Raw genomic sequence first — 23,007 nt, 5'->3', positions numbered from 1 at the left:
TTACCAGAGGATAAACTACACAGTACAGACAAAGAATCTGAGCATAATTCAATTCTAATAGGTTAAGCTTAAGTCTTCTACAGTATTTCTGCACATCAAGTTCAGAAACATAAACTCCTGCTCCCGTGTGTCCACTATCAGGATCCTTGGAACCATCTGTAAAACCCAGTTCAACCAGTTCACCTATATCACTGATTTCTGGCCAAACATTTTCCAACAAGGTTAAATCAACAACAGGGGTGGCGAGTAACCCCAGAGGGACATCCCCAAGCTACAGCTTTCTCAGAAAATATGCACCCAAGGGGGGGCACCAAGACCGAGTTTGGGAAACTCTGCTCGAGAGGGATACATGTTAGGTCAAGGGTGTCAGACTCATTCCACAGAGGGCCTAATGTCTGCAGGTTTTCACTCCTTCCTTATTAAAAAAACTTAAACCTGCAGACAGGAGGCCCTCTGTGGAATGAGTCTGACACCTCATGCTATATGTAAGCATAGCCTACTACAGGGGTAGGCATTTTTTGTTTTTTATTTAACTAACCTGGAAGACCAGTTGTTGCATTTATTGAACTGATCAATTAGCTCAGTTGGTCAAGTGTGGTGCCTAGTTGGAACAAAATCCTGCGGACCTCCAGGGTTCAAATCAATCCCGGTGGTTCTGTTCATTCACTATGAATGAACTTGGCCTATTTGCAAAACAACTCATTCATTCAAAGAAACATATTTGATGTCTAAGACAGACAAACTGAGATTTTTTTATTATAACTTTATTTCATTTCAAGACGTTTGACATTCACATAGTGTCACTTGTGGTAGGCACAGGCAGATCATAAACGACATAACATTTCAACTGATTAATTTTCCTCCAGAACCCCCCCCCCACACAAAAACAGGCAGTACACAGACTGTAGACAGTCACCATATAAATGTGTTTAAATGAGAGTACTGGTATTAAGACCATTAATTGGAAACAATGCCATTACATTTACAAGTTATCTTAAGTCGGCCTAAATACATTTGTGCTACGAGTCATCTTAAAGCGTAAACAGCTTAAAGGTGAAATAAAAGGTCACATAATATAGTTTCACTGGTAATAAGTACACCATTATCCTATGTATTGCATTAAGTAGATAAAAATCTGACTACAGATGTCTACTGCATAACTGATAAAGCCCATAGACAATGTCTCTTTATTTCTAAATGTGAGTGTAGTCTACAACAATCTATCATGAGAACTGTGACATTTCAAATGGCAATTTCCCTGCAAATATTTCAGACTTTCATTTAGTTGACTTGTTCACAGGTGAATTTAACTTCCCACTCAAGAGTCACTACTAATGCAATGTAGAGTAAACTGCTCATTTTAAACAGTAACACTTGCTCTCCCATGAACATGCTCATTACTAGATCGATTTTTTTTTAAACTGCAAAGTAGCTACATATCGACCATATTTTATATTGTGCTGTCAAGTAATGCTTTAAAAAGTGACAAATATTTATATTAACCTTAGCATCTATTATAACAAGGAATATCATTTTAGGGGACTATAATATAACTGCAAGGTTTGATTTTACACACAGATGGCACTGAGGAAAAACACTCAAATACAGAAGATACAAACCATGTAAAAGTTGCTCAGCTGTCCTTTTCCTGACTCATTTTGAAAATAAATATGTATAACTGCTCATGTAAAATAGAAATATCGATACTACACAAAGGACATTGAAGCAGGTTTTTTTCCAATCAATATCTGACTAAAATCCTGCATTTTACAGTCCACCACATCAAACCTAGAAATAAAGTAACACATTCAGAGCCAACTGTGTTGCATTTGGAATAATTAGTTATTGTCATAATTTATCCATGCCCATGCATCCTTTCATGCTTAACAGCATTTCAAAAAAGTCGAACAATTTATAAAGGAATGTGTAACAGGATTTACACTACCAGTTACGCACGTGAAAATGTTTTTTCTGCAGTCTCACAAATATAATCAAACATAACAATCATTTCCTGTTACAAAACATTAGAAATATAACATTTACTCTGACAAATATTTAGTAATCCCTTTGCAACTCAATTAAATGTACAATATCAAACAAGATAATCTAAATCATAAGACAGTTATGTATATTCTTCTGTATATCAAATTATATATACATGAACTTAATTTCCTTTAAAGACTCAGACATTAGTTAGAAACTAAATATTGCACAATGTCCTCATTTGTGGTTGCCTCAACAACAACTATACAATTAGTTTTTAGTTTGTGTCCTGAAAGTGATTTGACTTGGCAATGACAGCATGCTCTTGTTCCCTCAGTCATGATATTTCAGCAAAACAAATGGATATTTGAAGGCAAAAAAGTAAGATGTCATAAAAAAACTGAAATGTAGAATTCCAACTATTCAGCACTCTCTTGGGCCTTTAGTAAGTAGTGGTCCCATTGTTTTCAAAAGCCCCCCTTCCATAAAATGACCAGAAATAAATTGGCCACATCCCTTCATTACAAAGTAAACCTAGAGATACAATAACAGTGGTGCCTCTCATCTCTCCATTCTAGGTTCCATTCATTGCATAATTATGGATGAGCAAAGTTAGGGTCTCATATACAATTATTCATCCCATCTACATGCACCGGTATCAAGCAATGATTGAGTTCCATTGTTGGCTTCAAGTGACTACCCTGGAGGGTGCTCCCTATATATTCCACACAGGTCAGCTGATCACTCTCACCCCAATTTGAAAGGCTGGTGTTTCTGAAAATTAGCTGAGAGATTTATGGCTGCATGAGAAAAACCACTCTGGCACTTAGAAGCAAGATGCTTGAGCAGGTTCGCTGGTGTGCAGATGAAAGGACAAACTATGAATCTACAAGATACAACTGGAATTTATACAAGTATATTTCTACGTTTGGTTACAGTGAACAGGGTTGGCTTAGGATCCTTTCCTGTTACCTGACCAGGTGGAGAAATAACAGTAGAAAATAGAGAGGATAGTGAACAGAGACTTAATGGCTTTGATAAGAGGGTTAAACCCACAGTGGATCCTTCACTTGTTTGTCTTGGATTTCAACTGAGCACACTTGGCATGGTCCAGCCGGGCTTGAATGTCTACAGGCCTCTCAAAGAAGCGCACAAGGACAGGCTCGTTGAGCAGGGATGCCAGGATCTGCTCAAAAGCGAATGACCACTCAACCTCCTGTGGGATGGAGCCTGCCTCCTGAGTGATGGGAGTGCTAGGGGTGTCAGAGCTGCTCTCAGGGGTGCTGGAAGCCTCCCCGTCAGGTAGAGCCCCCTCTAGGGCAGCCTGGATGGGGCTAGTGCTGGACTTCTGGGGACTGGTGGGCTCCTGGAGCCTGCGCCCTACTTCTTCCATTCTCAGCAGAAGACTGGTGACTCGAGCCACAGCACGGTACAGAGACTCTTCCTCTGGGTCACTATGGAACAGGTTGTAGAGTGTTTTGGAAAACTGGATAAACTGAGCCTGACAGACAAAAAATAAAAGATGGATTAAATGAAGACTTTGCATAAAGGAATGACATGTGTATTCAATTGTTCAAAGTTGCCCTGTTCAAAAGATAACTATATCATAGTCACCAGATTGACTTCATGTTAACCTAGATAGTGGTGTATTCACCTGGTTTATTCTGGGTAAATCCTTAATGCTCTCCTCTTTCTTTAGTATCTCATCTTGCCATTGTTTCAGGTAGGCCTGCAGATCAACTTTCCCTCTGCCTGTGGGAGTGAAACAGAAAGCGCAATGTGTTTTCTGACATTCTGTTCAAATGAGCAACATTGTGAAGCTTGGTAAAATAGAAAGAGACATGCCAATTAAAATACCTCTTTCAGGGCTTTTTCTGATCACGCCATCTTCTGGAAGGTCAGACACTACATAGAAAGAATGGAATACATTCACATCAAAGGAAGTCATACAGTAACTGTAAAGTACATTTTGCCATTCTAAACCATAACCAGTGAGCAATATATCATATATACAGTTGAAGTTGGTTAGTTTACAGACACCTTAGCCAAATACATTTAAAACTCAGTTTCACAATTCCTGACATTTCATCCTAGTAAAAATTCCCTGTCTTAGGTCAGTTAGGATCACCACTTTATTTTAAGAATGTGAAATGTCAGAACAATAGAGATTTATTTCAGCTTTAATTTCTTTCATCACATGCCCAGAGGGTCAGAAGTTTACATACACTCAATTAGTATTTGGTAGCATTGCCTTTAAATTGTTTAACTTGGGGGCCTGCCGGGTGGCGCAGTGGTCTAGGGCACTGCATCGTAGTGCTAGCTGTGCCACCAGAGACTCTGGGATCGCGCAGCCGGCCGTGACCAGGAGGTCTGTGGGGCAACGCACAATTGGCTTAGCGTCGTCCAGGTTTGGCCGGTAGGGATATCCTTGTCTCATCGCGCACTAGCGACTCCTGTGGCGGGCCGGGCGCAGTGCACGCTAACCAGGTCGCCATGTGCACGTTGTTTCCTCCGACACATTGGTGCGGCTGGCTTCCGGGTTGGATGCGCGCTGTGTTTAGAAGCAATGCGGCTTGGTTGGCTTGTGTATCGGAGGACAAATGACTTTCAACCTTAGTCTCTCCCGAGCCCATACGGGAGTTGTAGCGATGAGACAAGATAGTAGCTACTAACAATTGGATACCATGAAATTGGGGAGAAAACATGGTAAAATTCAAAAAAAAAAAACTTAAAAAAAAGATAAACAAGTTTTAATGACTCCAATCTAAGTGTATGTAAACTTCTGACTTCAACTGTAAACCTTTGGTACGTTTTGCTGCCGACTAACCAACCTCATTAACCGGTCAACAAACGGTAAAGTGTTTTCGAAACGTGACCAACAGAAAATAATATGCATACATACAAGGGATGGTCATTTTTCATTAAGAGCTTAATGAAAACATGCAGCAATAGCAAGCCTATGTCTTAGAGTCAAAAGGATATAGGCTATTATTAAACATGCAACTGGTGTAATGAATCAGCTAATAAAACATGCAAAATGCAATTAGCGACAAAACACTGTTCTAAACAGCGTACTTAATGCGAGCGGCTCCATATGTCACAGAGATGAAAATCTCAGTTAAACGTAGAAAAAGGGGGAATCTAATAACTACGAAGGGTTGCTAATATGACTAGGATTGTGACTTTGGCTTCTGGATAACAAAATATGAATACCAATAGAACAAATGCTGGTTAATGGCATTAGGAAGTATTTCTTAAAGAATTGCCTCCACATTTCTATGGTTGGATTTTGGATAGGCTGCTGTGAAGCAAGGTAAGACATTCCTCATTATTTGTATTAAGTGTACAGCTCATTAACTCTTGGAAGTGCTTGCACAAAGGATAGTAACATCTCATCCTGTGTTCTTGGAATCTAATGTTTCAAACAATTATAATGTCACAAGCTCACATTGTAAAGTTCAGGGTGACACGTTGCTAGCCTGCATACCGTTGAGTATAGCCTATGCACTCGAATGGGAGGCGCGCTTTAATTAGGAGTTGAGATCGAGAAATAAAAATTGTAGCTTTTTAATTGTGGCTTTTTTTTAACCCCCCTATTTATGCCCAATTTCGTCATATCCAATTACGATCTTGTCTCATCGCTGCAACTCCCCAATGGACTCGGGAGAGGAAAAGGTCAAATCATGTGTCCTCCGAAACATGACCCGATAACCACGCTCCTTAACACCCGCAACAATGTGTCGGAGGAAACACCGTTCAACTGTGGCGCCCAACCCACCCCAAGTAGTCGCAATGATCCGGGTAAAGCCCCCCCCGGCCAAACCATCCCCTAAACCCGGACGACGCTGGGCCAATTGTGCGCCGCCCTATGGGATTCCCCGGCACTGCCGGTTGTGAAACAGCCTGGGATCAAACCCGGGTCTGTAGTTTAATTTTTTTTATTTCACCAGGTAGGCAAGTTGAGAACAAGTTCTCATTTACAACTGCAACCTGGCCAAGATAAAGCAAAGCATTTTGAAAAAAAACAACAGAGTTACACATGGGATAAACAAACGTACAGTCAATAACACAATAGAAAAATCTGTATACAGTGTGTGCAAAATGTTATCAGGAGGCAAGGCAATAAATAGGCCAAAAATGGCAAAGTATTTACAATTTAGCAATTTACACTGGAGTGATGGATAGTGCAGATGAGGATGTGCAAGTAGAAATACTGGTGAGCAGAAAAACCAAAAATATGGCAATGAGGTAGGTCGTTTGGATGGGCTATTTACAGGTGGGCTGTGTACAGCTGCAGCGATTGGCAGGCTGCTCTGACACCTGACGCTTAAAGTTAGTGAGGGAGATATAAGTCTCCAGCTTCAGTGATTTTTGCAATTTGTTCCAGTCATTGGCCGCAGAGAACTGGAAGGCTTTAGGGATGACCAGTGAAATATGCGTGCTACGGGTGAGTGTTGCTATGGTGACCAGTGAGCTGAGATAAGGTGGAGCTTTATCTAGCAAAGACTTCATCCTTGAGAGCAATTTTCAAACGCCTGAAGGTACCACGTTCATCTGTATAAACAATAGTACGCAAGTATAAACAACGTGAGACCACGTATCCCTCATATTGCTCATGAAGGAGACCTGTTTTGTCTCATAGAGAAGAAAGTACTTTGGTGCGAAAAGTGCAAATCAATCCCAGAACAACAGCAAAGGACCTTGTGAAGATGCTGGAGGAAACATGTACAAAAGTATCTATATCCACAGTAAAACAAGTCCTATATCGACATAACTTGAATGGCTGCTCAGCAAGGAAGAAGCCACTGCTCCAAAACCTCCATAAAAAAGCCAGACTACGAATTGCAACTGCAAATATCGTACTTTTTGGAGAAATGTCCTCTGGTCTGATGAAAGAAAAATAGAACTGCTTGGCCATAATGAACATCGTTATGTTTGGAGGAAAAAGGGGAGGCTTGCAAGGTGAACAACACCATCCCAACCGTGAAGCACGGGGGTGGCAGCATCATGTTGTGGGGATGCTTTGCTGCAGGAGGGACTGGTGCAGTTCACAAAATAGATGGCATCATGAGAAGGAAAATGATGTGGCTATATTGAAGCAACATCTCAAGACATCAGTCAGGAAGTTAAAGCTTGGTCGCAAATGTGTCTTCGAAATGGACAATGACCCCAAGCATACTTCCAAAATTGTGGCAAAATGACTTAAGGACAACAAAAGTCAAGGTATTGGAGTGGACATCACAAAGCCCTGACCTCAATCCTATAGAAAATTTGTGGGAAGTACTGAAAAAGCATGTGCGAGCAAGGAGGCCTACAAACCTGACTCAGTTACACCAGCTCTGTCAGCAGGAATGGGCCAAAATTCACCAACTTATTGTGGGAAGCTTGTGGAAGGCTACCTGAAATGTTTGACCCAAGTTAAACAATTTAAAGACAATGCTACCAAATACTACTTGAGTGTATGTAAACTTCTGACCCACTGGGAATGTGATGAAATAAATAAAAGCTGAAATAAATCTCTACTATTATTCTGACATTTCACATTCTTAAAATAAAGTGGTGATCGTAACTGACCTAAAACAAGGAATTTGTACTAGGATTAAATGTCAGGAATTCTGAAAAACTGAGTTTAAATGTATTTGGCTAAGGTGTATGTAAACTTCCGACTTCAACTGTAGGTCTGTAACAGTTTGGGTCTAGAGTGTCTCCCCTTTGAAGAGGGGGATGACTGCGGCCGCTTTCCAATCTTTAGGAATCTCAGACGATACGAAAGAGGTTGAACAAACGAGTAATAGGGGTTGTAAAAATGGCGGCGGATCATTTTAGGAAGAGAGGGTCCAGATTGTCTAGCCTAGCTGATTTGTAGGGATCCAGATTTTGCAGCTCTTTCAGAACATCAGCTGTCTGGATTTGGGTGAAGGAGAAGCGAGGAGGGCTTGGGCTTTGCACCCAACCCCGGTGCAAAACTGTTGGCCGGGGTTGGGGTAGCCAGGTGGAAAGCATGGCCAGCCGTAGAGAAATGCCTATTGAAATTGTCGATTATCGTGGATTTATCAGTGGTGACAGTGTTTCCTAGTCTCAGTGCAGTGGGCAGCGGTACTCTTATTCTCCATGAACTTTTGGAATTAGTGCCACAGGATGCAAATTTCTGTTTGAAAAATCTAGCCTTTGCTTTCCTAACTGACTGTGTGTACTTGTTCCTGACTATGAAAAGTTGCATATCGATGCTAGTGCAGTACACCACAGGGTGTTTTTGTGCTGGTCAAGGGCAATCAAGTCTGGAGTCAACCAAGGGCTATATTTGTTCTTAGTTCTACATTTTTTGAAAGGGGCATGCTTATTTAAGATGGTGAGGAAAGCACTTTTAAAGAATAACCAGGCATCCTCTACTGAAGGGATGAGGTCAATATCCTTCCAGGATACCCGGGCCAGGTAGATTAGAAAGGCCTGCTCGCAGAAGTGTTTTAGGGAGCGTTTGACAGTGATGAGGTGTGGTCGTTGAACCGCGGACCCATAACGGATGCAGCCAATGAGGCAGTGATCACCGAGATCCTGGTAGAAAACAGCAGAGGTGTATTTAGAGGGCATGTTGGTCAGGATGATATCTATGAGGGTGCCCATGTTTATGGATTTGGGATTGTACCTGGTAGGTTCCTTGATCATTTGTGTGAGATTGAGGGCATCTAGCTTAGATTGTAGGACGGGCGGGGTTTTAAGCATATCCCAATTTAGGTCACCTAGCAGTACGAACTCTGACGATAGATGGGGGTCAATCAATTCACATACGGTGTCAAGGGCACAGCTGGGAGTTGAGGGGGGTCTATAACAAGCGGCAACAGTGAGTGACTTTGTAGTGACGCCTCAAGCACTGCGATGCAGTGTGTTAAGACCGCGGCTTAACACGTGATTGCATTTAGAACCTTTAAGCAATTTGTTACGTAATGACTAGCCTTAAAAAACACATTTCATTCCAGTACCCTCTTTTTAAAGAGCTGCTCTCACCCTGGATGACAGGTGATAGGCTATTCTGCTCCTCAAACTAGACTGTATGCTGTGCACGTGTGATAAACAACACAAGAGATCCATGAAACAACAGAAGACCATTCATTTTCAATGAAGGAAGCAAAGTGGGCAGGGGACCGTTGGGCAATGCGAGCATAGAGTGTGAACAGGGCAGGACCAAAGTTGGGAAAAGTTCACTATAGTTTCCAGCCCCTACTGGATTGGCTATTGAAACATAGCACTAGCTCACCTGCTTGTTAGCACCAACATGAGTGCGAAGCAAGCTTGGCTATCCGAATTTCGCATTAAAAAGGATCTTGGCCGTAAGATAAATTGGTGTTAGCCGTCATGTAATTCCACTAAATTATGCAAATTAACCTATAGACCGATAAGCATCACCGGTCAAATGTATTTTCGGCAGCTAACCAATTTAGTTAACATCCCTAGATGGTAGTAAAACAAATTGTACACAACAAAAGACCCACATTTAAGACATTGTTAAAAGACAGACAGATGAGCATCTACCAAAGAGAAAAGCACAGAGAGGACTAGAGTGAAATGGTTATAGCATAGAAGAAAAGAGCAAAGCAAGCTGACCAGTCAATCGACTCAAGTGGGATATGTCGTCAGTCATTGGAATAAAGTGAGGCAGTCTTTGGGCCTTTGATTGGAAAGGACTCCCTGTGAAAGCTGGAAGAAGACATTGTCTGTGAGAGCATACAACATTACAGTAGGGACAGATGTAGGGACAGATGTAAGGAACAGTTAACAAAGAGATTAGTTGGTGAGTAGAAGAGTAGCACAAAATATACAGTACAGTTGAAATTAGAAAGGCACAGTCTGCAAGAAAATTGTATTGGGATTTGTTTCTTATACAGTGCTTTCAGAAAACATTCACACCCCTTGACGTTTTCCAAAATGTGTTGTGTTACAGTCTGAATTTAAAATTGATTAAATTTAGATTTTTGGTCACTGGCCTACCCCATAATGTCAAAGTGGAATTATGTTTTTAGAAATGTTTACAAATGAATTTAAAAAATGAAAAGCCGAAATGTCTTGAGTAAATAAGTATTCAACCCCTTTGTTGCTGCAAGCCTAAATAAGTTCAGGAGTAAAAATGTGCTCTGTGTGAAACAAGTGTTTAACATGATTTGAATGTTTACCTACCTCATCTCTGTACACCACACAAAAAAATGTGTAAGGTCCCTCAGTCGAGCAGTGAATTTCAAACACAAATTCAACCACAAAAACCAGGGAGGTTTTCCAGTGCGTTGCAAAGAAGGGCACCTATTGGTAGACGGGTGAAAATTAATCAGAGAGATGCAGGGGGTTGCATCTCTCTGATTCTGCATCTCTCGACATCATCGGCCCCCGGGGAGCAGTTGTTGTTGGGGGTTAACTGCCTTGCTCAAGGGCGAAACCCACAGGCTCTGGGTTTCGAACCAGTAACCATTTTTTTTTATTACTTGCCGAAACACTCTTAACCGCTAGGCCACCAGGCTACCTACAAATATACAGGCGTCCTTCCTAGCTCGGTTGCCAGAGAGGAAGGAAACCGCTCAGGGATTTCACCATGAGGCCAATGGTGACTTTAAAACAGTTTAATGGCTGTAATAGGAGAAAACTGAGGATGGATCAACAACATTGTAGTTACTCCAGAATACTACCCTAATTGACAGAGTGAAAAGAAGGAAGCCTGTACAGAATATAAATATTTCAAAACATGCATCCTATTTGCAATTAGGGATTAGTAAATCTGCAAAAATGTCTAAAAACATGTTTTCACCGTCATTATGAGTTGTGTGTCGATGGGGGAGAAAAAACATATACGGAATACATTTTGAATTCAGGCTGTACCAACAAAATGTGGAATAAGTAACGGGGTATGAATACTTTGTGAAGGCACTTAAGAAGGAATACAGAACAAAAGTATCGTAGACAGAATGACAAGTGGTTAATAGAAAAGGTGCTGATGAAGTTATAGGTGATCTTACTTACCTGGTGGCTGATGAAGCTTGAACAGGAATGTCAGTTTGTTGGTGAAAGTGCCGCTGTACAAAATATCTGTAGTAAGAACAAAATAGGGAAGGGGTAAATTAACATGAAAGGTTTCATGAGGTTGACGCTGGATTAGATGTGACATACAGTTCCCTCAGATAATGTTAGAAGCAGAGGGTGGGAACAGCGTTCATAGACTTGTAGCTATGCATCAGCGGGCTGGTGTAACCTTACCCAAGGCACAGCAGAACTCTTTGAAGTTGACGAGGCCATCCTGGTTCTCATCCAGCAGGCGGAAGGCCCAGAGGAAGAGGGTGTCCTTGCCGCTGCAGAGGGACCAGGGCTCCAGGAGGGAGAAGAGCAGGCTGAACTGATGGAAGCCCAGCTGGTATTGCTCCAGATAGGCCAGGCTGGGGTCATGGTGCAGTAGCACTGGGCTGTTCATTGTCCAGTAGCAGCTGAGGAAATGTTGCCTCTGGAAACACATTGAAATATTCAATCTCCAGCGGTTAACTTTGTGTCTATTTTCAACATATTGAAATTTTTCATGTCAACTCTGTGCCTATGAGAAGGAATATTAATGCATGTAGGTATGCAGTAGTATATTATTACTATTTGAAAAGAGTGATTGAGATATTGCACCCACCTTGAACAATACATAAAGTTCATCAAGCTGGGAAGCACTGAACTTTACTTCTTGTGACACTACCCGCAGCTGGGGAAAAAGTACATGTCAAATAATCCTACATCAAATTGTAGTAAACAATGCCAAAAAGATGCTATGGAAGTTTGTGGATGAGCAACTCACCACATTTTGCTTGGTTGTATCCTCTAACGTTTGGATAACATATAGTTTGTTTCTTTTCCGCATGCTCTCTACTTCCTCTGATTTCATGTCTCCATATTTCTGTCAGCAAATAAAAAAAGTCTAATCAATGACAAGCCTGACATTGAGACATGGAGTGAGTCCTAGCAACTCTGACTGTTACAGTACCTCATAGGCTTCTTTGATGAGATCACTGACATCCACCTTGGAGATGGATGATGCTTTGTCATTGTTCCCCACTGAGTTTTGCTGCACTGTTTGTGGAAGAGGACTGTCCTTATTGGTCACATTATCAAAAAACCTGCCAGGGCAAACAGAGCAGCAGTTAAGTAACATGAATTAAATGGACATTCCTATAGAATTACCTCTTTGTTTTGGAATTTATGTTACTTCACAACCCAACCATAACCTAATACGGTACTTTGAAATAACCAATTCAGTTGACCTTCAGACCCCGCCCTCTCTGTGCTGACACTCACTTGTTGAGGATGGTGACCGCCTCAGCGTCGTCATGGGAGCTGATCAGGCCCTCCATGTTGTAGTCGAGCACAGCCAGGCCCAGCTGCAGGATGGCTTTGATGCCGTCGTAGAAGAAGCAGTCGACCACGTTGACTGCGCTCTCTATTGGCAGGACGCTGATAAACAGGGTGAGGAACCAGGACAGGGACACGGAGGAGAAGAAGGTCAGGTCTGTCATGTGCTCCGTCAGCTGGGTGAGGTGCATTCGGATCAGTTCCTCAAACACTGCCTGGTCCACCAGTGCACCTGAGGAAACACAAGTTTGTAAACAGGATTTTTAGCAGTTAAGGGGGAAAGTGTAATTCAGTATCAAACACACATACAGTACAAATATCTAATGTCATGCTACAACTAAAAATTATATTGTTGTTCAGCTGCGTCACTCACCGATGATCCTGCGGTTAAAGTAGTCAGGCAGCATCCTCTCACAGACGGCCACCAGCAGCCAGAAAGCCTCCTCCTCTTTTGCATAGAGCAAAAGGACTGACGTCAGGATGTTCATGGCCTTCACAAGAGAAAAAGCACGAGCAGTATCAAGGTGCCCATTAGCTTTTTAAAATAAAAAATGTGTTATAGGGGGTTCTAGCTTGGTACCTGGCAATAGCCGATTTTGGGGTTCCTGTAGGCGTATGCGGTGAGGACTCTGCGCAGGGCAGAGATGCCTGTGTCGCTCTGGAAGGCAGGGTGCTCTGGTAGGGAGCGGTGCAGGTCTCTCTCTATCTCGTCAGTGGCCAGGGTGCTGGTCCCCAGAGACTGATCCACCAGCTCACTGTAGTACCCCGGGTTAGTGGCCATGTCGTTGACTGCACCTATAGTACAAAGGCAAAACACCCCACTCCATATTTAACTAAACACATCCAGCGTCCTACGGCATTAAACATTAGAGACACCACACTTTAACACGCCAGTAAAGGAAACATACATGCCATTTAACAGTTAATGAGCCATATCAAACAGAACCTGAGAAAAGCATCCAGAGCTCTCCCCTTAAGGCCTCAGGGATGCCACGCACAATCAGGTCTCGTGTCTTCTTGGTACAGAACATACTGGTGCCACGGCCATATTCTGAGAAGTGGATGTTCCATGACTGCTCCTTCATCTTCTCCTTCAGCTGTCAGGCACAGAGATGAAACAGGAGAATAAGAAATGAGCCGTCAAGGCTGGGACACCTCTACAGTACAGGGAGAGCACCTTTCAAAAAAAACTCCACCCTATTATCATTCTCACACTGGAAAAAAACTGTTCTCCTAGACAAACTATCGTGAACAAAAATATAAAAACGCAAGATGCAACATTTTCAAAGATTTCACTGAGTTAGTTTATATAAGGAAATCAGTCAATTGAAATAAATTCAATAGGCCCTAATCTATGGATTTGACATGATGGGGAATACAGATATGCATCTGTTGGTGACAGATGCCTTAAAAAAAAAGGTAGAGGCGTGGATCAGAAAACCAGCCAGTATCTAGTGTGACCACCATTTGCATCATGCAGCGCGACACATCTCCTCTTCAATGGCTGTGTGAAGACAATGGGCCTCAGGATCTCGTCACGGTATCTCTGTGCATTCAAATTGCCATTGATAAAATGCAAGTGTGTTAATTGTCCGTAGCTTATGCCTGCCAATACCATAACCCCACTGCCACGATGGGGCAATCTATTCACAATTATGACATCAGCAAAAAAACACTCCCCCACACGACGCCATACACGTGGTCTGTGGTCGTGAGGCCAGTTGGACAGTGACAAATTCTCTAAAACAACGTTGGAGGCGGCTTATGGTAGAGAAATTAACATTCAAATCTCTGGCAACAGCTCTGGTGGACATTCCTGCAATCAGCATGCCAATTGCACGCTCCCTCAAAACATGAAACATCTGTGGCATTGTGTTGTGTGACACAACTGTACACTTTAGAGTGGCCTTTTATTGTTCCCAGCACAAGGTACACCTGTGTAATGATCATGCTGTTTAATCAGCTTCTTGATATGCCACACCTGTCAGGTGGATGGATTATTTTGTCAAAGGAGAAATGCTACCTACCAGGGATGTAAACAAATGTGTACACATTTGAGAGAAATAAGCTTTTTGTGCGTGTGGAAAATGTAGGGGATCTTTTTATTTCAGCTCATGATATAGTGGAGCAACACTTTACATGTTGCGCTTTATATTTTAGTGAAATGTTTATATTTCTTCATACTATGAGCAAAAGTAATATTTTAGAGAAAAAGACCACTTATATCCACCATTTTGGGGTCCAGATTTTCAGTGTCCTGGGGATGGAACACAGTCATGAGGGCCTCAGTGCTGACAGCCTTGCTGCTGTCCTTCTGTCCCACCATCAAAGCCACCTCCTCTGGGTTGTCCTCAAAGTGATTGATGAGGTTTTGGCACTCCCCTCTGATGACCTGCAAGGCACAGTGAACACACAATTCTGTTTGTTTTCAACAGCAGCAATTATAGCCTGGCAGATAAGGAGGTGAATTAGAGACAGTTGGAAGGTTGATGGCAAAGGTCAAAACAGTAAGTTACCTCAGTCGATGCAGAGTGCTGAGGACTGGCCGTCATCCCACACCTCTTGCGGATTGCATTGGCGAGGCGCTCAAAGTCTCGGACTTCAGAGAACCGTAGAGCCCTCTTACCCCGCACACACACAATCAAAGCCCTGCTGTTACGGTCCGGCTTCTCCACACCAATCACCTGTAAGGATAGGAGTTGGTTTCAACAACACTGGACAAACCACTGAGCAACAGAACAAATGTGATCAGTAATTAGTTATGTTTCATGGAAGCGTCTTGCCTCTCTCATGGGGATGATGACGTGGCACTGGCTGCCATCCTGGCTGGCAAAACACAGGTAGCTCTCGGAAAGACAGATCTTCCCCAGCGTGTTGAAGTGGCTGAAGGGCACCCACAGGAAGCTCTCATACACCTCCAGCAGGTTCTCCTCTTTAGGCAGCCTGAAGAAGGCCCGGAACTGCTCGTTCCTAGCATGCGTTTCTAAGCCTCTGGAAGAGAGGAAAGTGACTGAGAAGAGCATGGAAGAACTAAACAGAATTATGACTATCGTCTCAGTTCACCATGGTGCCCTGATGTAACTGTCAAATAGGAGTTATGTGGAAGAGCGCAGGGACAGTACGTCAGTACAGTACAGTACCTCTTGGTGATCTGCAGAGGGTCTGAGAGGGAGGGCTCTTCCTGGAAAGTCTCCTTATCAAACAGGCGTTTGATGGAGTAGTCAGCCAGCTGCTCCATGATCAGGAACGTCTCATTGAGATGAAGGAACATGGAGAAGAAGTGGTCCTCCCCATTGGCCAACACATGGATGCTCTCCGTCAGGATGACATTGGATGTTTTCTCCAGCCTCCAGATCTCATTCCAGGAGATAACCAGCTTCACTGAAAAGGAAACAGATTATTTTCAATGAGTAACTCACTGCCATTCTGTCATGACATGGAATGATAATAATATTGTATCCAAATACAATGGATAAGTGACAATTTAGTGACAGTTAGCCAACAGTGAGGGGTTGCTCAGGTATCTGGTCTCACCCTCGGAGCCCAGCAGGTAGGAGTAGAAGGACAGGAAGTTGGTGCTGAGGTAGAGCCAGCCCTGGCAGGGCACGCGACCCCTCCAGTAGCTGCAGGAGTAGTAGGTGACCAGCTTCTCCTTCTGAGGGAGGTCAAACCATTTCTCAAACCTTAGCAGCGCCTCACGGAACTTCTCAGGGTCATCCTCCTGCACGCATGACACCTTTCCTTCCTCAGCAATCAGACCCTTTATAGAAAGAAGAGGTCAACATCCCTCTAATGGCCACTGAGATAGCTAATATAATTGAGCAGTCTAAACAAGTCAGCATGCCATCTCCATTCTGTAATATGTATCAAGACATAAAGATTACCATAATATGGTTTGTTAATTCATATTGTTATTAAACCTACTATCCTTTGCTTAGCTTTCAACAAATAGTCAAATGTTTCCATATCAGAAAGCAGTAGTGAAATAACAATCACCACCAACTATTTTCTAAGAGTAAGCACTTGCCACTTATCATCAGTAGGCTTTGCTACATTAATAAATCATTAAGTCTGGAGGAGGCCTCCATCTCCTGTGAGAGTGGCAGAGATCAACAATAGTATTGTTGATGTCTGTGTCTAACCACATGTTTAATAAGCTTTAGTGATTACTTACTCTGATCTTGCCCTGCACAAAGCTGGTGATGTCATCGCTGGAGTCAAACACAGACAGGGTTCTCATGATGTTCTTCTCCAGCCACTCCCAGTGTTGGCTGATCTCCTCCTTGGTGCCACCTAACCACAGGGAAAACAGTCACAAATGAAAGGAAACTGTTGACACTATCCATGACTAAGCCATCGATTTTGTTACAAAATGGGAAATGTGTCTAGACTAAAATATAATCCTAAAGGTTATTACATGATTGTAGCCTGTTATTACAAAACTAAAGCCTATATATAATGTTTACGTTCAAATCAAATGACATTTCATTGGTCGCGTACACATATTTTGCAGATATTATCGCGGGTGTAGCGAAATGCTTATCTTCCTAGCTCCAACCGTGCATTAATACCTAGCCATACAAAACATGCAAATCCCAAAAGGAAAAAGAAAGGAATTAAGAAATACAGAAATAATAGAACGAGCAATGTCAGAGTCTAGAATATAAATATGTATATGACGGTGTGTATAGATATTATGGACAGTATATGAACAAAAATGGTGTGTACAGCAGTAGTTCTATAGGATGAGCCTAGACTAGAATACAGTACATACATATGAAGTGGGTAAAACACTTAATGTGTGTTGTCTACTCTGACTGAAGAGTATCGTTGAGAAAGTGTAGAGAGACTCTCACCACACGCTATTGACCAGTAGACCTGGGAGTCCGGTGTCTGGTGTAGAATGCGAAACGGTGCAACTTTAGACGTAGAGTCCAGCATCGTATCCAGAGTTCCAACCAGGAGACCTGTCCCAAAAATATGTAGCAATCATTTCCATTAACAGTCAGACATTTTAACGGGCATGATAAGACATTTCAAAATCATGAGGCAATTTCATGTCTATTGATTTACAGTATCTAGCAAACAAAACAGCCCTTTCACCTGGGTTGGATCAGCATGCCATTATAATGTAACATGGAACAGTCAAAACTCAATGGATATTGAGTTTGCTTATCATCACATTCAAGTGTCCTGCCTGTCGGTGGCTCAAACCAACAGTGTTGTGTTACCTATCTACCCCTGTAGTGGCCTTCATAAATTATTAACAAGGTCAGAGCTATACTGCTATCCCAGACTGCATCAGCAGCATCTATGGCTGCTGTGCTTGGGGATCATGACACAGCTGTAAAGTGGTCTTAACCTCAAACCCAGGCTAATTGCCAACAAGAGCCGGCTGGTGGATGAGACTACAGTGGCCTACACTACAGTTGTGAACTGATTACAGACTTTGTTTTGCCCCATACTGTAAATCATCCATCATAAAAGTTTGGCAGACACTCTAACAGAACTTGTGCATCTGCAGTCTGCAAGGGCCTAATTAGGAGCAGGCATCACTGGATAATAGCCTGCCCTCTGCCCTGTGGCTATTTAAGATTTAAATCTGGATACTTCAGGATAAAAAGTTAAAGTTGCAGGGGGCTTCCGAGAAGGCGTTGAACAGGAGGAGAGCAGCCATTGGTGGACCTCCATCCATTATTAGCCCAGTCAGAGAATATATCTATTGTGTCCCAGAAATTGTGTTCTGTGTCCATCTAATTGACAAATACATGTACCATGACAATCAGTAGGCTATAACCACTGGAACACCGTTGGCTTCAACAGAATAGAAGGCCACCATTGCTATTTTTAGCATTAGAGATGAGAGAAAATGTGAAAGTTAGCTATGCTGTTTCAGTCAAGTGGATAACTGTGATCAACAGCTGAGAATTGGCTTATTGGAGCCTGTGAGTGACCATGTGCAAGACAACCTACTATTATTGGGAAACTGACAGCTGACATTCATTGACTGCAATTGAGCAAACAAGGTACCCTACTCACTCTTGGTGTAATGTATACAATGAATGACTCCTGACTTGCACGGTGAAGGAGGATCAATATGTAATCAAATAGGGCAGTATTGAACTCAAAGATCAACAAACATTATTTTTTATAATGTAGAATATGATCATTCCACTTCAAATGCAGGGAATTAGTAGACCAGACTGACACTATAGAAAGGATGAGCATTGACCTGGCTCTACTCATGCTTGAGTAGATACAGTACATTCTCATACAGAAGTGCACATCAGTATAGCCCATTGCTCCACTCATAAACTAAAGCAAATGTCGGCAACCCAATATTTGACACACACTACCATATCATAGCGTGTGTGCAAACAACATTGGGGTAATCATCAGTCCAAACCATTGCAACTAAAAGGAGAGTTTCTATTGGACAAATTCAGGTAAGTCCCTTCCTGTTTCGTTACGTTTAAGAAACTTTTGCAACAGATTTGGCGTAATGAATACGCCCCAGACATTAAGTGTTGTGATTGTGTTTTGTAAACAGAGACAGTTTTGTTGAAGCTCAGTCAGTGTTCACAAAACAACCAATCTGCATCGTAGGTAAGCTACTGTAAACTGTTACATTGTAGATACACTACAAGACCAAAAGTATATGGACATCTGCTTGTTGTACATCTCATTCCAAAATCATGGACATTAATAATGGAGTTCGCCCCCCCCCCCTTGCTGCTATAACAGCCTCCACTCTTCTTGGAAGGTTTTCAACAAGATGCGGGGACTTAATTCCATTCAGCCACAAGAGCATTTAGTGAGGTCAGGCACTGATGTTGGGTGATTAGGCCTGGCTCACAGTCAGCATTCCAATTCATCCCAAAGGTGTTCAATGGGGTTGAGGTCAGGGCTCTGTGCAGGTCAGTCAAGTTCTTTCACACTGATCTCAACAAACCATTTCTGTATGGACCTCGCTTTATGCACGAGGGCATTGTCATGCTGAAACAGGAAAGGGCTTTCCCCAAACTGTCACAAAGTTGGAAAACAGTATCGTCTAGAATGTCATTGTATGCTGTAGCATTAAGATAGTTTCAGTGAATCAAAGGGGCCTAGCCCAAACCATGAAAAACAGCCCCAGACAATTATTCCTCCTCCACCAAACTTTACAGTTGGCACGATGCATTCGGGCAGGTAGTGTTCTCCAGGCATCCGCCAAACCCAGATTTGTCCGCCGGACTGCCAGATGGCGAAGCATCACTCCAGAGAACACGTTTCCACTGCTTCAGAGTCCAACGGTGGCAAGCTTTACACCACTCCAGCCACACTTGGCATTGTGCATGGTGATCTTAGGCTTCTGTGCGGCTGCTCTTCCATGGAAACCCATTTCATGAAGCTCCCAACGAACAGTTCTTGTGTTGACGTTGCTTCCAGAGGCCGTTTGGAATTCAGTAGTGAATGTTGCAATCAAGGACAGTTGATTTTTACATGCGATGCGAGTCAGCAGTCCCGTTCTGTAGCCTAACACTTTGCAGCTGAGCAGTTGCTGCTCCTAGATGTTTCCACTTCACAAGAACAGCCCTTACAGTTGACCGGGGCAGCTCTAGCAGGGGATAAATTTGGCACATTGACTTGTTGGAAAAATGGCATCCTATGACGGTGCAACATTGAAAGTCACTGAGTTATTCAGCAAAGGCCATTCCACTGCAAATGTTTGTCTATTGAGAATACATGGCTGTGTGTTCGACTTTATACACCTGTCAGCAATGGGTGTGCCTGAAATAGCCGAATCCACTAATTTGAAGGGTTGTCCACATACTTTATATTGTGTACCTGTTGCAATCAAAGCTAACATGTGAAGTTCAGGCTCAGGCTGTCAATTTGTCACGCGCATCTAGAGAACTGTCTGCCTCCCTCCCCTATACATGTCATAATCTGGAGGACATTAGAAAATATAACGGAAATATGAGCTCTCGTTTGATGGCGTGAGCACTTCGCTAGACGGTCATAGCGGTACCACTTGGTTTTACCAGAACAGCAAAGAACAGAACGCATACCTGTCAAACCGCCTCCTCCTTCTCCATATCCTCGCCTCCTTTGTAATACGAAATAATCGTTGCCTTTTTCCGTCACCCATAACTTGAATGCATTTTTCAGCAATATCTCTTCAGGTTTAAGCCACATATTTCAATTCACATATGTTTATTGCTTCCAGAGGCAGTTTCAATTACCATATATTTATTGAATCCAATGTGCATGTCAAGATTTTCATTTCTATTGCAACCGACATCCATGGACATTTATCTGTTTGTGTCAGCACTGAGCATACCCTTTCCCACGTCGACAAAAACCTTGCTTAAGTCAACAATACAAGGGCTTTTGGGGATTGTAGTTTATTGACATGAGTGGCTGCATGCTGCAGAACGAGCTAGCTTGATACTGTAGACTTGCTTTCCCATAGTCCTTCTCGGTCGAAAAGTATCACATTTCATAACTTCAGCGCAAAGCAGTGTTAAAAATACTGTAACATAACTTGAGCGTCAAGCGCAATGACGTATCCTTTAATATGTATTCTGTCTATAGTCAAGTGCCGCTGATATAATTGACTGACACATTTGCTCAGGATTGCTACAGTCTGTACTGTGAATAATATGACTTCTAATAATAATGTCCCTCATTGGGGAGGGGACTGTGGATCTGTCTACGTCCGTCCGTACGTCACGCTCGATATCAGACAGCACTGGCCCGATTTTGACGAAACTTGGGTGAATGAAGCGTCTTGCGGTCATTTACAAAATAACAGTATTGACCAGATGGTGGCGCTATAACAAGATATTGAAAATGCAAACGTTGAAAGGTCACGCCCCTTACCCACCTGAAGTCATGAAATTCGGTAGCCAACATAAGTCCCTCTCCTCAGTCCTCACAAGGAATACATTTGGCTCAGGGACCGACAAGGTCCGCCATTATGGGTTTTTCGCCATTTTGAATTCATGAAACAGTTCAAACGGAACTAAAGATATGTATAACCAACCCAAGATAGACCAGAGCCTGTCGTTTCCAACGTAGTCAAATAATCATAGTGGGCAGAACAAGCAAGGTGGGCAGAGCCAAGCAGGAGCTACTGAGATCCTATTGGCGCGTTCTAACATTTATTTGCATATTTTCGTTAGGGAACGCCTACTCTGAGAAGTGGCATGTGCAATATCTAAATTCATCCTTGCGCTCCTAAATAACACAATAAAAAATACAAAAAAACATTGGCAAAGGGTAAAGTCCGCTATGTTTGTTACAGATTCTAGTTTGGGAAACAGAAAACTTTGTTCTGACAAAATGTTTAATCGATGAGAAAATGTGCAGAATTTCACATTTATACATCTGGTGAAATATCTGATTCATTGTTCGATCTGTGACGCTCTTCTTCTGTCACCGAATAGAGAGAAATAGTAATAGCCGAAAATAAGGTCTGTGGTAATCACATGGTTTAAAAGAATCTTCATCAGCTGTCACTTTTTGTGAAATCACATTTATTATTTTATTTTTTATTTAACCTTTATTTAACTAGGCAAGTCAGTTATGAACAAATTCTTATTGACAATGACGGCCTACCAAAAGGCAAAAACCCTCCTGCGGGGACAGAGGCTGGGATTAAAAAGAAATGAAATACAAATATAGGACAAAACCCACATCATGACAAGAGAGAAAGGTCATGTTAACTGGCTGCTATTATCTCATAGAACTAAACATATAAAATCACCTAAGCCTGGGTAAGGCCTGGGTCAGACCTTATTTTCAGTGTTTATTCCAAAACCTTATTCTTTCCCCATTAGGGATGGCTGAAAGAACCAAATCGAGTTCATTTATTTCCAGGTTCTCAGACTACAATCTGGCAAGCTCTATATAGAGATCAATGGTAATGTTGTCTTTTTGTAGGTGTAAAGGACGTCACCTGCTTGCTTAGCAAGTACCACTTGTTTTTTATATTTTGTTTTTTTATATCACCTTTATTTAACCAGGTAGGCTAGTTGAGAACACCTTTATTTAACCAGGTAGGCAAGTTGAGAACACCTTTATTTAACCAGGTAGGCTAGTTGAGAACACCTTTATTTAACCAGGTAGGCAAGTTGAGAACACCTTTATTTAACCAGGTAGGCAAGTTGAGAACAAGTTCTCATTTACAACTGCGACCTGGCCAAGATAAAGCAAAGCAGTTCGACACATACAACGACACAGAGTTACACATGGAGTAAAACAAACATACAGTCAATAATACAGTAGAAACAAGTCTATATATGATGTGAGCAAATGGGGTGAGATAAGGGAGGTAAAGGCAAAAAAAGGCCATGGTGGCAAAGTAAATACAATATAGCAAGTAAAATACTGGAATGGTAGATTTGCAGTGGAAGAATGTGCAAAGTAGAAATAAAAATAATGGGGTGCAAAGGAGCAAAATAAATAAATAAAATAAAATAAATACAGTAGGGGAAGAGGTAGTTGTTTGGGCTAAATTATAGGTGGGCTATGTACAGGTGCAGTAATCTGTGAGCTGTTCTGACAGCTGGTGCTTAAAGCTAGTGAGGGAGATAAGTGTTTCCAGTTTCAGAGATTTTTGTAGTTCGTTCCAGTCATTGGCAGCAGAGAACTGGAAGGAGAGGCGGTCAAATAAATAAT

The 23,007-nt window shown here is 42.2% G+C and overlaps 1 protein-coding gene across 4 annotated transcripts; it reads right to left on the bottom strand.

The window, feature by feature from the left end:
• Positions 1–753: 753 nt before the first annotated feature.
• Positions 754–21,384, bottom strand: LOC109872592 (TBC1 domain family member 8B-like). Of its 4 annotated transcripts, none has more exons than XM_020463878.2 (21): positions 21,212–21,335; positions 17,199–17,309; positions 16,517–16,635; positions 15,877–16,102; positions 15,483–15,723; positions 15,126–15,333; positions 14,859–15,026; positions 14,573–14,734; positions 13,289–13,439; positions 12,923–13,137; positions 12,716–12,833; positions 12,289–12,574; positions 11,978–12,110; positions 11,792–11,890; positions 11,630–11,698; positions 11,218–11,458; positions 10,984–11,049; positions 9,583–9,675; positions 3,841–3,888; positions 3,638–3,735; positions 754–3,484 (listed from the first exon to the last, which is right to left on the bottom strand). In XM_020463878.2, exons 1-21 carry the CDS (start codon positions 21,219–21,221, stop codon positions 3,050–3,052), a joined length of 3,297 nt encoding a protein of 1,098 aa, XP_020319467.1. In that variant the 5' UTR covers positions 21,222–21,335; the 3' UTR covers positions 754–3,049. The 4 variants fall into 4 exon arrangements, with proteins under 4 accessions (XP_020319467.1, XP_020319465.1, XP_031663754.1 ...); XM_020463876.2 differs by lacking the exon at positions 21,212–21,335 and adding an exon at positions 20,394–20,676; XM_031807894.1 differs by lacking the exon at positions 9,583–9,675 and having other exon boundaries at positions 21,212–21,384.
• Between the last annotated feature and the right edge of the window lie 1,623 nt (positions 21,385–23,007).

Source organism: Oncorhynchus kisutch, linkage group LG28 (genome assembly GCF_002021735.2).
Source record: "Oncorhynchus kisutch isolate 150728-3 linkage group LG28, Okis_V2, whole genome shotgun sequence".
Classification (NCBI taxonomy): domain Eukaryota; kingdom Metazoa; phylum Chordata; class Actinopteri; order Salmoniformes; family Salmonidae; genus Oncorhynchus; species Oncorhynchus kisutch.
The sequence above is the reverse complement of the archived record's forward strand: the minus strand, read 5'-3'. Positions and strand labels throughout refer to the sequence as shown.